The sequence below is a fragment of the Urocitellus parryii genome, chromosome 6 (assembly GCF_045843805.1).
Source record: "Urocitellus parryii isolate mUroPar1 chromosome 6, mUroPar1.hap1, whole genome shotgun sequence".
Lineage (NCBI taxonomy): Eukaryota > Metazoa > Chordata > Mammalia > Rodentia > Sciuridae > Urocitellus > Urocitellus parryii.
Genome location: NC_135536.1, coordinates 119,764,163 through 119,779,258, shown reverse-complemented (window position 1 = coordinate 119,779,258; position 15,096 = coordinate 119,764,163). Strand labels below are relative to the sequence as shown.

The 15,096-nt window shown below is 34.7% G+C and overlaps 1 protein-coding gene across 5 annotated transcripts in view; it reads right to left on the bottom strand.

Annotated features, from left to right (window-relative positions):
• The window catches only part of Scaper (S-phase cyclin A associated protein in the ER), a 433,811-nt gene that overhangs the window by 211,125 nt on the left and 207,590 nt on the right, over positions 1-15,096 (bottom strand). For all 5 annotated transcript variants that reach the window (XM_077799449.1, XM_077799452.1, XM_077799448.1 and 2 more), the window contains one exon: positions 2,114-2,179. In XM_077799449.1, coding sequence (XP_077655575.1) covers positions 2,114-2,179 — 66 coding nt within the window. The remainder of the gene's footprint in view (positions 1-2,113; positions 2,180-15,096) is intronic.

Genomic DNA, 15,096 nt, shown 5'->3' with positions numbered 1-15,096 from the left:
ATCACTTCTACAGCTTTCTATGAGTCAAAACAAGTCACAGGATGAGAACAGTTTCAAAAAGAAGGGAAACAGAGTATACTCGTTGGTAGAAGAAGTGACAAGTTATACTACAAAGAGGCACACCTCCAGGAATGGTTCAACAATTTCTGGTTATCTTTTCAAACATATAAAGTCATACCCAAAATTTCCTTAAGCATTTGGATCTACTTGTAGATTGTTTTAAAATCTATTCCAAAATTTATATTTTTATTCATGTGTCAAATACTCTAAATATTATTAAGTATTTGTTAGCTCAGTCAGTACCTCCATTCTTTTTGAAAAACGTTCCTAGAAATTCTCACATTTTTCTTTATGCTCTTTCAAATGATTGTAGGTAAATGGAAAAAAGGGTTATTATTTTATAGAGATTATATTATACTTGTAGAAATATATTAATTTAGTGTCTTGTGTCTTCTATCCAAGAGAATGATTTTTCTTTTCATTCATGCAAGTTTTCTTTTATATCTCTTATAAGCATTTGAAGATTTTCCTTTTATACATTTCTTCACATTTCTTGAGTTTATTCTCATATACTTTATTATTACAATTATCAATGATACTTATGTGTTCTAAATGGTTATCACAAAGAAAAGCTGTGAATTTTCATATCCTGAATATCATTTTACATAATCTCGGGCAAATTCCTCTCTAGAACTTAGTTTTCTTAATTAACTTCACAGAGTTGTGAGAAACGATGCAGTTCATATAAAGTCTGATATATGGCAAGGGCTCAATAAATTTTACTTATTATTATTATCATATTCATTGGGTAATCAGCCATCTTACTGAATTGATTTCTCTTGTTCCCACCGATTTTTCACTTGGGACTCTGGGATTTGAGACACACAGTAATCATAACCTTGGTAATTCTGTTCCTTCCTTTAATAGTTTATCTTTTTTTTCCATTTTCTTTTAGCATTGCAGTGGCCCTTATTTCCAACATAATAATCATAGAAGTAGATATCTGATGTGTTACCTTACTTCTGACAGGCAGAGTATATCTATTGTAATGTAAATAATGGCTACATTAGCAGTCTGTAGAGTATCTATGCCAACAAGTAGTTACAGATACTCGTCAAATTGGGGCATTTAAGTTGTTTCTTCATTTTTTCACTAGTAAAAATAACAGTGCAACAGTCATTTTCATATAAAAATATTTGAGTACATTTTGCAGTATTTCACTGAGCAGCCTGAAATCCGAAGTACTGAAGTAGACTTTCTAAGTGACTAATAATAATACACTTTGCTTTTCAACAAAACACTTATACTCCATCAAATTATGTGAGCACAATTCTAATAGCACCTTTACTAGAAGTATTTTCAAAAGAAGCAAAATGATGATTTTTTTGCTTATTTTTACATTTATACCAAATGATGTACTCTAAAATCTTTAATCTTAATCCAAAATCTCTAACTTCATTGAAAACCTCATCAGAATTAGAGAATCATAATTAGAATCATCATAATTAGAACTATCCTAACAGACATCTCCTCAGAGTAAGCATGAGTACAACCACACCTTGCTGACCTGATTTGTTAGTACAAGGTATCTAAACCTTGGCACTATTGACATTTCAGATGATATAATTCTTTGCTATAGAAATCTGTCTTGTATACTGGAGAATATTTAGCAGAATCCCCCATCTCTACCCACTTAATGCCAAAGCATCCTTTCCCTAAATTGCTCTAATGAGAACTACCCAGTCATGGCCAAATATCCTCTGGCAAATTCGACTCCAGTTGGATACCATTGTCTTAAAAGAATGATGTATTGGGCTGGGGATGTGGCTCAAGCGGTAGCGCGCTTGCCTGGCATGCGTGCGGCCCGGGTTCGATCCTCAGCACCACATACCAACAAAGATGTTGTGTCCGCCGAGAACTAAAAAATAAATATTAAAAATTCTCTCTCTCTCTCTCTCCTCTCACTCTCTCTTTAAAAAAAAAAAAAAAAGAATGATGTATCAATCAGAAATGAAGCCCCAGGTCATAAACATAATATGGTGGTTCAGATACACTTTGCCATAGGCAGAGACCAAAAAAACAGTAGAAGTAAAATGTGGGATAAAATACTCACTTTGCTTTATAGGGTGACTCAGACCCAGAATTTTTTGTTTCCATTAAACTCTCATATTCCTTGGCCCTAAAGAGAAAAAAAAATTGTTAGTTGTTGTTTTTATAGCAATCCAAAACCTTAACTTTGGTTTTCCTTTCCAATATGAAATTATGTTGTTAAAGTGATAAATTAACACATGGATTTCTGAAACTGCCTATTTAAATCACTGTAAATTTTATCATGAAAGGTGAAAAACATATCTTTCCTCATAAGATACAGAACAGACTGAAAAAACACTTCTGAGTTTATAGACTTGATTCAGGTACTCATTTTTCAGAAATGTAAGAATAATGATAATTAAATTCAAAGGTCTATTAAATTTCTACAAAGTAGCTGAGGCAGTTGCCTATGTGCCTGAAGTAGCATTTACTGCAAAAATAAATACAGGTAAATAGTCATATAATTTTAGAAATAATTTAAAAGACTATGGAAAAAACTGACCAGACCTTCAAAGATTTGTTTTGTTTTTCTTATTTATACTGACTAAAGCAAAGGTCGATAAAAATCTAAAATAACACTTCCTTGCCATTGTTTAACTAAGCCAGACCTAACAGTCATCAGGTCATGAAAGACAGGTCTCACTATAACATCCATTAATTTTGATATGTCTATTTCTTTTTCTGGAGAAAAACAAAGAGGAAAATGTTAATTTGAATGTTAACTATTCATCCAAAGACTCCTAGCCTCAAAGAATTAGTTTAGTGACTAAAATATGGGGATAATGTAACACTAAAAAAATCCTTTCAGATAGTCTATCCTAATTAACTTATGATTTTTAAAGATAATGATCTACTTGATTGAAATTTTAATTTTTTTTAAGAGAGAGAGAGAGAATTTTTTTTTTAATATTTATTTTTTAGTTCTCGGCGGACACAACATCTTTGTTGGTATGTGGTGCTGAGGATCGAACCCAGGCCGCACGCATGCCAGGCGAGCACGCTACCGCTTGAGCCACATCCCCAGCCCCTGAAATTTTAAATTTTATTAGTGAATTGCTATAAATTAAATTCCTTCTTGGTGGGGGGTGCCAGGGATTGAACTCAGAGGCACTTGACTACCAGCTCACATTCCCAATTATATTTTGTATTTTATTTAGACAGTCACACTGAGTTGCTTAGAGCCTTGTTTTTGCTGATGCTGGCTTTGAACTCATGATCCTCCTGCCTCAGCCTCCCGAGTTGCTGAGATTACAGGTGTGCACTACCATACCTGGCTCAGTTTATTTTTTTATTGGCATTTTTTACATGCTATTTTACCAATCTCAAAGAATTGATCTTATCAATTTGCTTATTTGCTGTATGTGTATGATAAATTAAAATAAGTGTATCAACCTCATTTTCCAGGGGGGGAAATAGTATTCTAGCTCTTCAAATTGAATTGCTCCCCCAGCATGTCTACTTCATCTGATGACAAAATCTCTTAAAATTTTACTCTATGCAGAGCTGAGGATCCAGCCCATGAGCTTTGTGCTACCACCGTCACCAATTTCCAATAATTTGTAGTTTCTGTTTTTATTTACTCCTTAAAACCTCTTAGGGCAAATAATGTCTTTTTTTTCCCACCCTTGGTTCCAAAGAATTAATTTTTTTTCTTTATGATTTTTTCATATTTTGGGACAATTTTTTGTGGTATAATTTTTATACAACAAATTTTCTATTTTAAGTATATAATTCAATTAGTTTTCACAGTTGTGTACTCTAATATAATTGAAACTACAATCATAATATATTTCCAATACCCTACAAAGTTTTCCTTTGTCTCTTTGTAGTCAACATCTTCTCCTACCCTCTTGTTTGTAGTAACCCTTCATCTTCCATCTAGAATACCCAAAACTAGTATAATCAAGGCTGTATTATATATACTGTATTGTGTCTGGATAATTTATCATAAAATTCTTGAGATTATTTTATACTGTTAAACGTATCTTTTATTTCCTTCACTTGCTTAATAGTGTTCTGCTATTGGTGTACATCACAATTTGTCATTTGTCAACTGAACATAACACTTCTTTCCAGATTTGAGGTACTATGAACATTTGCAGAGAAGTCCCTGTGAAGGAAAATATCTTCATTTCTTTTGGATATACACCTGGAAGTGGGATTATAGGGTTGTATAATAAGCACACAATTAACTTACTGAAATATTTTCCAGAGTGGTCATTTCAATTTGTATTTGTACCAACAAAATATGAGTTATAATTGTTTTAGCCTTTGCCAATACTTGCTATATTAAGTCTTCTTAATTTTAGCAATTCCTATACATGGGTTTTAGTTTTGCACTGTGACTTATCATTTTCCTAATGAACAATGAGTTAAACAATTTACTATGTTATTTATGAACTGCTTACTTGAAATTCATCTTCAACAATGAATTTTGTTCCAATCTTTTGCCCATTATCAAATAAATTAGCCCTTATTTTCAGGCAGGGTTGGTGAAGCAGGGTTCTGACTCATCTTTTGCTTTAAATTTAGAGTTTACTGATTTATGCTTGAAAAATATCCCATTTCCATTTCAGAATTAAAGGGTCAAATTTTGGTCTTTTGTGTCTTGGTGTGTGTTCAATATTTATAAATGTTCTATGGAAATTTTAAAAAATTTGTTCTTTTTAGAGAGTAGAGTGCATTGACATACATACATGGAGTTTCACAGATTATATATTCATATCTGAACAAAGAAAGTTATATCCTATTCATTCTATTGTCTTTCCTATTCCCAATCCTTACCTTTCCTTCCCTTCCTTTGTCTAATCCAATGAACTTCTATTCAACACGCTCCCTGATTCCATCTCACTCCAGTCAGAATGGCAATTATCAAGAATACAAGTAACAATAAATGTTGGTGAGGATGTTGGGGGAAAGGTATACTCATACCTTGCTAGTGGACTGTAAATTGGTGCAACCACTCTGGAAAGCAGGATGGAGATTCCTTAGAGAACTTGGAATGGAATCACCATTTGACCCAGTTATCCCATCCTGGGTCTACACCCAAAGGACTTAAAATCAGTACACTACAGAGACACAACCACATCAATGTTTAGAACAGCTCAATTCACAACTGCTAAGCTATGGAATTTTTACCATATAAAGCCTAATGTGTGAACACAGGACTTCTTTCCATTTTATTTTAGATCTGTTTTGATTTCCTTAATCAATATTTGTAATTTTTTATTGTACAAGTAAAACAACACCTTGGTTATATTTCTTGATTATTTCATTCTTTTTTGAGAGAGAGAGAGAGAGAGAGAGAGAGAGAGAGAGAGAGAGAATTTTAATATTTATTTTTTAGTTTTCAGCGGACACAACATCTTTGTTTGTATGTGGTGCTGAGGATCCAACCCAGGCCGCATGCATCCCAGGCGAGCACGCTACCGCTTGAGCCACATCCCCAGCCCCTTGTATATTCTTTTATATATATTTACTTATATTTAGTTGTTGATGAACATTTATTCATTTATTTATTTATTTATTTACGGTGCTGAGAATTGAATCCAGTGCAAGGCAAGCGCTCTCTGGAGAGCTACAATTCCAGCCTCTATACATATGCTTTGATCGTTACCACCTCCGTCTTAACTTTTCATGCTTTCCTTTCTCTAAAATACAATACTTTTTCTGTGTCTTGTTTATTTTTCAGAACATGATATTCTCCAATTTCATAAATATTTCTGTAAATGACATAGTTCATTTTTCTTTATAGCTCAATTGTATGTGTATCCATTCATCTACTAATGGTTACTTGGTTTGATTCCACACCTAAGCTATTGTAAGTAGCAACACAGTAAACATAGGTATGGCAAGCATCTCTTATGTATGTTCACTTCATTTCCTACAAATATGTACCCAGGAACAGCAAAGTTGGATCACATGGTAATTCTGTACTCATTTTTTTTTTTTTGGAGGATTCTCCATACTATTTTCCTCAGTTTCTAGACCAATTTACATTCTCATCTATAATGTATAAGAGTTACTTCCCCCCTTCCCCCACCATCTTTGCAGCATTTGTTCTGGTTTTGATAACAATCATCTGACTGGAGAGAGAGATAATTTAAATATAGTTTTGAAATGCATTTTTCCCCTAATGGACAAAGATGTTGAGCATTTTTTCATCTAATTACTGACGATTTATACTTCTTCTAAAAAGTGTCTGTTCAGATCACTTGACCATTTACTGATTGTATTACTTGTTCTTTTTAGTGTTCAATTTTTTGTTTTCTTCATATTCTTCAGATATTAATATTCTCTCAGATGAATGGCCAGATTAGAAATTCTCCAATTCTAAAGTTGTTCCTTTACTCTGGTGATATTCTTTGGTATGCAGAGATTTTTAATTTGATGTAATCCCATCTGTCAATTCTTACTTTTTTTTCTTGAGCTACTGGAGTCCTAGACAGGAAAATATTACCTCTTCAATATCCTTCAGTGTTTCCCCTATTTTAACATCTAGTACTTTCAACGTTTGTGGTGTTATATTAGGTGTTTCATTCATTTTGAGTTGATTTTTAAAAAGGGCAAGACACAAGGCTATATTTTCAATATTTTACACGTGGCTATCCAGTTTTCCAAGCTCTGTTTGTTAAAGAGCCTGACTTTAGTCCCACAGTTTTTTGGCATATCTGTAAAGAATTAAATGGCTGTAGATGCATGAGTTTATTTCCAGGTAATCTATTCCATTTATTATAAAAACCAGACACATTGCCAATATCATGTTGTTTGCTAATATGGCACTGTGGTATATGGAAATCAGGAGTAATGTTATCTCCACCATTACTTGTTTTGCTCAAGATTGTTGGCTATTCGGGTTATTTTTGCATCTATATAAATTTAAGGATTGTTTTTCTTACTTCTCTGAATAATAAAATTGATGTGTTGATAGGAATGAATTAAATCTGTAAACTGCTTTTAGTAGTATGACCATTTTGACAATATTGATCTTATCAATGAACATGGTGGGTCTGTTCAACTTCTAGTGTCTTCTTAAATTTCTATATTTGGTGCTTTAAAAATATTTTTTATTAGTGCATTACAGTTAATCATAATAGTAGGGTTTATTCTGACAAAATCATACAAGCATGGAATACAATTTGCTCCATGTCAGTCTGCATTGTCTCCTCTCCTTTGTCTCACTATTCTCCCTCTACTGGTCTACCTTCCAGTCATTGTTTTTAAATTAGTGTTTTACAGATACACATAAAAATGGAATTCACTGTGGTATATTCATATATATATGAAGAATAATTTTGTTGATTTCATTCCACAGTTCCTCACTTTTTCCATCCCTCCTACCTTCACTCAGTAGTTTCACTGATCTTACTTCTATTTTCCTCTGATCTACTCCACATTTTGCCCTAACTTCTGCTTATGAGAGAAAACATTCCATCCTTGACTTTCTGAGTCTGGCTTATTTCACTTAGCATGATGTTCTCCAGCTTCATCCAATTACCAGTAAATATCATAATTTCATTCTTCTTTATGGCTGAGTAATACTCCATCGTATATATATCTTCATCATTTGTTGACAGGCACCTGCGGTAGTTTCATAACTTGGCTATTATGAACTGTGCTGCTTATAAATGTAGATGTACCTCTCTCAGTACAGTATGCTGATTTCCGTGCTTCTAGGTAAATACCAATGAATGGGATAGCTTCATCATTTGGTGGTTCTATTTGTAGTCCCCTAGGCTTTCCAAAGTGGTTGCACTAATCTGCAGTCACACCAACAATGTAGATGTGTACCTTTCCCCCCACATCCTTGCCAGCATTTATTATTTGTATTCTTGTAACAATGGAGTAAAATAAAATCTCATTGTGGTTTTAATTTGCATTTCCCTGATTGCTATGGATGCTGAACAATTTTCCATATGTTTGCTGACCATTAGTATTCTACTTTTGAGAGATGTCTACTTAGTTCGTTATCCCTTATTGATTAGGTTAGTTTTTTTTTTTTTTTTTTTTTGAAGGGGGCAATGTTAAGCATTGTTTTGGTTTTGGTTCTTTATATATATTCTAGACATTAATCCCATGGTGGGAGGACTAGCTGGCAAAGATTTTCTCCTCTTCTTTTGGTTCTCTCTTTGCAATCAATCATTTTCTTTTCGGTAGAGATGCTTTTTAAGTTGACATCACCCCCACTTATTACTTTTATTTCTCAAGCTTTGGGGCTCTTGTTAAGAGCCCAAACAGGCAATACCATTATGTTGGATTTCATCTAACAGTTGCAAAGTCTCTGGCTAATTCCTAGGTCTTTGATCTACTTTGATCTGACTTTTACGGAGGTTGACACATAGGGATCTAGTTTCATTCTGCTACACATGGGTATCCAGTTTTCCCAATACCATTTGTTTAAAATGGTATTAATAAAATAAAATTTGTTTGTTTTTTTCTCCAACACACATTTTTGGCACTTTGTCAAGTATGAGATAACCATGTGAATCTGTCTCTAGAGTCTCCCAATCTGTTCCATTGGTCAGTATTGTCTATTTTGATGCCAACACCATGCAATTTTGTTACTATAGCTCTGTAGTATGATTGGAGATCAGGTATTGTGATGTCTCTTGGGTAATTTCATGCTCAGTGTTTAATTAGCTATTCTGGTCTTTTATTCTTCCAAATGAATTTAAGGACTGCTCTAATTCTGTTAAGAATATCATTTGTATTCCAATGAGGATTTCATTGAATCTGAATAACATTTTTGGTAATATGGATATTTTGACAATATGAATTCTGCCTATTCAAGACCATGGGAGGGCTTTCTATCTTCTAAGGTCTTATTCAATTTCTTCCTTCAGTATTCTGTAATACTCATTGTAGGGTTGTTTTTTTAAACCTGCTTGGTTAGGTTTACCTCTAAGTATTGTTATAAGGTTATCAAGAGTAGAATAGTTTTCCTAATTTCTTTCTCAACAGATTTATCAAAGTAAATGTAAGAAAGCTATTGATTTAAGCATGTTGATTCTGTATCCTGCTACTTTGCTAAATTTGTTCATCAATTCTAGAAGTCCTCTGATAATGTTTTTTTAGTCTTCTAGATATAGGATCATGTCTTCAACAGAGATAATTTGACTTATTTTCCTATGTGTATCCCTTTAATTTATTCCTCTTACTTAGAAGTTTAAGGACTATGTTAAATAGGATAAGAGTGGACACCCTTGTCTTGTTCCTGTTTTTAAGAAAAAATGCTTTAAGTTTTTCTCCATTATTATATTAGCCTTGGTTTTGTTGTATAGACCCTTTATAGTGTTGAGGTAAGTTCCTTGCATCCCTTATTTCTATAGTGTTTTAAACATGAATGGGTGCTAAATTATTTTTCTGCATCCATTGAGATAATCATATGATTCTTGTTTTTGACTATTTATGTGGTAAATTACATTAAATAATTTGTATATGTTGAACTGAACTTGCACCCCTGGGATGATATCCACTTGATCATAGTATTCTATCTTCTTAATGTGTTTTTTAATATAGTTTGCCAGTATTTTATTAAGGATTCTTTTCATCTATGTTTATTAGGGATATTGGTCTGAAATTTTTTCTTTGATGTGTCTTTGGTTTTGGTAACAGGGTGATACTAAATTCACAGAATGAATTCCCTATTACATAGAATAATTTAAGAAAGACTGGCATTAGTTCTTCTTTAAAGGTCTGGTAGAACTTAGCTGAGACTCTATCTGGTGATGGGTTTTTCTTTGTTGGAAGGCTTTTAATAACTGTTTGAATTTCATTACTTGCTATTGGTCTGTTTAGGTTTTCTACATCTTCCTGATTCCATTTGGGAAGGTTAACATGTGTCTAGAAAACTGCCAATGTTTTCTAGATTTTGCAATTTATTGGAGTATAAGTTTTCAAAATGGGTTTTAATGATCACCTGGAATTCAGAGAGTCTGGTGATATTCTCCTTTTTTATCTTCAGTTTTTGCTGATTTGGATATTCTTGCTTTTGGTTAATTTAGCTAAATGTTTATCAATCTTGTTTACCTTTTCCAAGAATCAACTTTTTCTTGAACTGATCCTTTGTATTTTTTTTAATTCTAAATTTAATTTTGGCTCTAAAATTAATTACATCCTGCCTTTTCTTCATTTGGAACTAGTTTCTTGTACCTTTCCTGGGGACTTACATGATCAGAGTAGATTATTTGGGATCTTTCTTTCTTTACCATTGGCACTCAGTGCTATAAACTTTACCCATAGAACAGTCTTCATACTATCCCAGAGATTTTTTCAAGCTGTTCTTACAAAGGCAGAATTATTATTGTCAAAATGACCATACTATCAATACTATACAGATTTAATGCAATTCCTATTAAAATTCCAATGACATTCTTCATAGAAATAGAAAAAGCAATGATAAAATTCATTTGTAAAAATAAAAGGCCTAGGGCTGGGATTGTAGCTCAGTGGTAGTAGAGTGCTTGACTAGCACATGTGAGTCCCTAGGATCGATTCTCAGCATAACATTATAAAATAATTTAGGTAATGTGTCCATCTACAACCAAAAATTTTTTAAAAAGGCCCCAAATAGCCAAAGCAATTTTTCGCAAGGAAAGTGAAACAGGAGGCATCACCAAACCCAACCTTAAATTATACTACATAGCTCTAGTGACAAATGCAGCTTTGTAATGGTGCCAAAATAGGCATGATGACCAATGGAACAGCATAAAAGACACAGAGGCAATGTTAAATAGGAAAAGTAAAACAGTATAAATACAGTTAACTAAAACTAGACAAAGGCATCATAAAGATATATTGGAGAAAAAATAGCCTCTTCAACAAATAGTGCTGGGAAAACTGGAAATATACAGGGTAGAAGAATGAAATCAATCCCCTATCACACACTGCACAAAGGACCTAGGCATTAAACCATAGAATCTGCATGGAATAGAAGAAAATGTACACCCATGTCTCCATCATATTGGCTTAGAAACTGACTTCTATAAGATTCCTAAAGCACAAGAAGTAAAATCAAGAATCAATAAATGGGATGATATCAAACTAAAAGGTCTTTTCACAGCAAAGGATACAGTCAAGAATGTGAACACGAGCCTACAGAATGGGAGAAAGACTTGCCATATTCACCTCAGATAGAGCATTGACCTCCAGGATATAGAAACAAAAATTCAAAATACTTAACACCATAAAACCAAATAACCCAATCAATAAAAGGGCAAAGAACTAAACAGACACTTTTCAAAAGAAGAAATATGAATGGTCAACAAATACATGAGAACAACATTTGACTTCTATAACAATCAGAGAAATGCAAATTAAAACTACACTGATATTTCAACTCAATCCAGTCAGAAGGGGAATTATGAAGAATACAAGTAAAAATAAATGTTGGCGAGCATGTGGGGAAAAAGGAACACTCATACAATGCTGATAGTACTGCAAGATGGTACACCTACTCTGGAAAGCAGTATCGAGGTTCCTTAAAACACTAAGAATGTAACCATCATTTGACCTATTGCAGAATTCTTGATAGAGGGAAAAAACATGGTGACATTCAGCAGAAAACAGTGTTTACTAGTGCCAGCACTGGCTGAGTGAATTTGAATCCCCAAAGGCTGAGTACCACATGTATTGGTGTTGCCTTATGTATATACCCCTTGCTAATATCTCTTTCATTTACCAACTCTTTACCTCCCACATTTTGATTGGGCATTCTATTTCTATATCACAGAGTTGTAATGAAGTTACAACAGAATTGTGGAATGTGAACAATGGATACTGATGGTGCCATGTCAACCTAGGCATATATCCAAAGGATTTAAAATCAGCATACTACAGTGATGCAACCACAATGTTTAGAGCTGCACAATTCACAATAGCTAAGATATGGAATCAACCTAGGTGTCCATCAATAGAAAAATGGATAAAGAAAATGTAGGGATGGAAGATGGTGGCGAATAGAGTGTGACACCCCTGTGTACCGTGTCATTGCACAGGTGATTAGCGAGTTTAGAACGGCCAGAAGCTATCTTGTAAGAAATGTCCAGCAAAATTGGGGTGCATTGAAACCTAGAGGAAGAATTTCAACACCCGAGGATCAGTCACTGCGGCTCAATCCAGAGTGAACCTAGAGATTCGGGGTTATTGATCAGCAGCCAGCCTGAGCCTGCGTGCTGACATGCCAGCAATGCAGAGAAACGGTGCTACAGATTCTGTGGGGTCCTGCCAACTGTGCCCTCACAGTGCTCGAGGATGAGTTCTGGGTTTGAGACAGGGGAGAGAAACAGTCCAGATCTGCTCTCCACACCAGACACCCCACCGAGAAAGCCAGCGGCCACCATATTGGAGAGCTGATGTCACCATCGCCAGTTTCTGACAGATCCAATACCATCACAGCAAGTTCAGCAATAGAATGGGTGTGTGACATTTAGCCCTTCACCCATTCAGCAGGGAAATCGCATAAAATCTCTCCCCGGCTTTCCGGGGGCATGATTATCAGAGTAAGCGTGAATAGAGGCATGGGGAAAGGTAAAGGCACCTGACCTCCAACTCTCCCCCTCCCACCAGCAGGGAAACCTGTCTCGCCAGCTCTCGGAGGAGTGGCTATCTGAGGGAATCGAAAGAATAGGGGGCCGGGTCACAATAGCCGCGCTCCACATCCAGAAAACTGCAGGCCCAGAGTGTACCTTGAACTGCGGAGAGGTACCACACTGGGGAAGGCCTGTCTGGAGGGAGAAGTGAGGAGACTAGAGGCCCAGGAATAAACCTAAGTGAACAGGATTAGAGAGACACCAGGTGGAGGAGGAGGGAGCAGCCTAATACGGATTGTTTCCTACAGCCGAGGGCAAAATCTTGGTCCAGAAGGCACAGCTCCACCTACTGGAAGTGAAGAAAATAGAAGCCTAACAGTGCTTTTTTTAAAATTTTTTTTAATAGTAATTTTTATTTTATTTTATTTTATTTTTTTAATCATTTCTTCTTTTCCTTTTCTATTTTTTTCTCTTTCTCCCTTCTCTCCCTCTAGCTTTCTTGGTTTGCTTCCTTATCTTTTCCCTGTCTTTCCTCCCAAGCATGACCACTCCGATTACGTGTAATTTACTAAATGCAAATAGATAAATATTACGAGATGGTCTATAGTCCGCCTAAGCCCTTAACTACCCCCAAGTACTCCTGTCTATTCTCTTGTTAATATCCGCCTGCATTTGAGCAACCCCCCAAAGAAGTCAAGATATACTAACCTCCATACCATCATATCTCCAGACCTTAACATAAAATTCGAAGTTCAACCCTTAATTCTCTATATGCCATCAAAATCTATAGGTCGTTAATGAAACTAATGAATTTACCTTAAATCACAATTAAATCCAACATCTCTAAACATTGTCTCCCAACACAAAGGAGAGATCCTGGAGTATACAAAACCAAAACAAATTTATAGGAGAAAACAGAAACACAGCAGTCAAACAGAGTTGGAAAGTAATGTGAGCACCATGAAAAAACAAGGGGGAAAAGGATTACAAACAATGCAGCATAACTTAAATTTACAGGAGAAACTAGAGATATCAGAAAAATGGACAGATAAAGAACTCAAGGCATACCTGACTCACAGAGAATGGAATCTTAAAGCAGTCATTAGACAGCAAGTCCAAACAATGAAAGAATAGTTTGAAAATGAATTACATACACAGATTCAAGAAGCAAAAAAAATCAACTCTACCAGGAGATAGAGATTTTTAAAAAAATCAAAGAGTAATCCTAGAAATGCAGGAAACCATAAACCAAATCAAAAACTCAAATGAGAATATTATAAGTAGACTAGATCAGATAGAAGTCAGAACATCAGATAATGAAGACAAAGTATATCAACTCGAAAAGAGTATATTCAATGCAGAAAGGCTGGTAAGAAAACATGAGCAAAACATCCAAGAGATATGAGATGTCATAAAAAAAACAAATTTAAGAGTCATTGGGATAGGGGAAGGTATAGAGGTCCAAACCAAAGGAATGAGCAATCTGTTGAATGAAATAATTTTAGAAAACTTTCCAGACATGAAAGATGGAATGGATTGCCAAATCCTGGAAGCCTACAGGACCCCAAACATACAAAACTGTAATAGACTAACTCCAAGACACATTATTATGAAGATATCCAACACAGAGAACAAGGAGAGAATATTAAAAGCTACAAGAGAAAGGAGGCAGATTACATTCAGGGGTAAACCAATTAGGTTAACGGCTGATTTTTCATCACAGACGTTGAAAGCAAGAAGATCCTGGAACATGTATTTCAAACGCTGAAATGTAATGGATTCCAACCAAGATATTGTATCCAGCAAAATTATGCTTCAGGTTTGACAATGAAATTAAAATATTTCACAATAAACAAAAGTTAAAAGAATTTGCAGCCAGAAAACCAGCACTGCAAAGCATTTTGGGCAAAACACTACAAGAAGAGGAAATGAAAAAAAGCACCCAAAACCAATAGTGGGAGGTAACTCAGTAAAGGGGGGGGGTAATCAAAGAGGAAAAACAAGCCAAATTTAAATAAATAAATAAATAAACAAACATGACTGTAAGTACAAACCATATATCAATAGTAACCTTAAACGTTAATGGCTTAAACTCACCAATCGAAAGACATATGCTAGAAACTTGGATTAAAAAAACAGATCCAACAATATGCTAGCTTCAGGAGACTCATATGATAGGAAAAGACATACAAAGGCTGAAGGTGAACGGTTGGGAAAAATCATACCACTCATATGGGCCTCGGAAGCAAGCAGGAGTGGCCATACTCATATAGAATAAAATCAACTTCAAACCTAAGTTAATCAAAAAGCATAAAGAAGGACACTATATACTGTTAAAAGGAAATATTCACCAATAAGATATAACAATTATCAATTTGTATGTACCAAACAATGGAGCTGCAACGTTCATAAAACAAACTCTCCTCAAGTTCAAGAATCAAAAAGACCACAACACAATAATTATGGATGGCTTCAA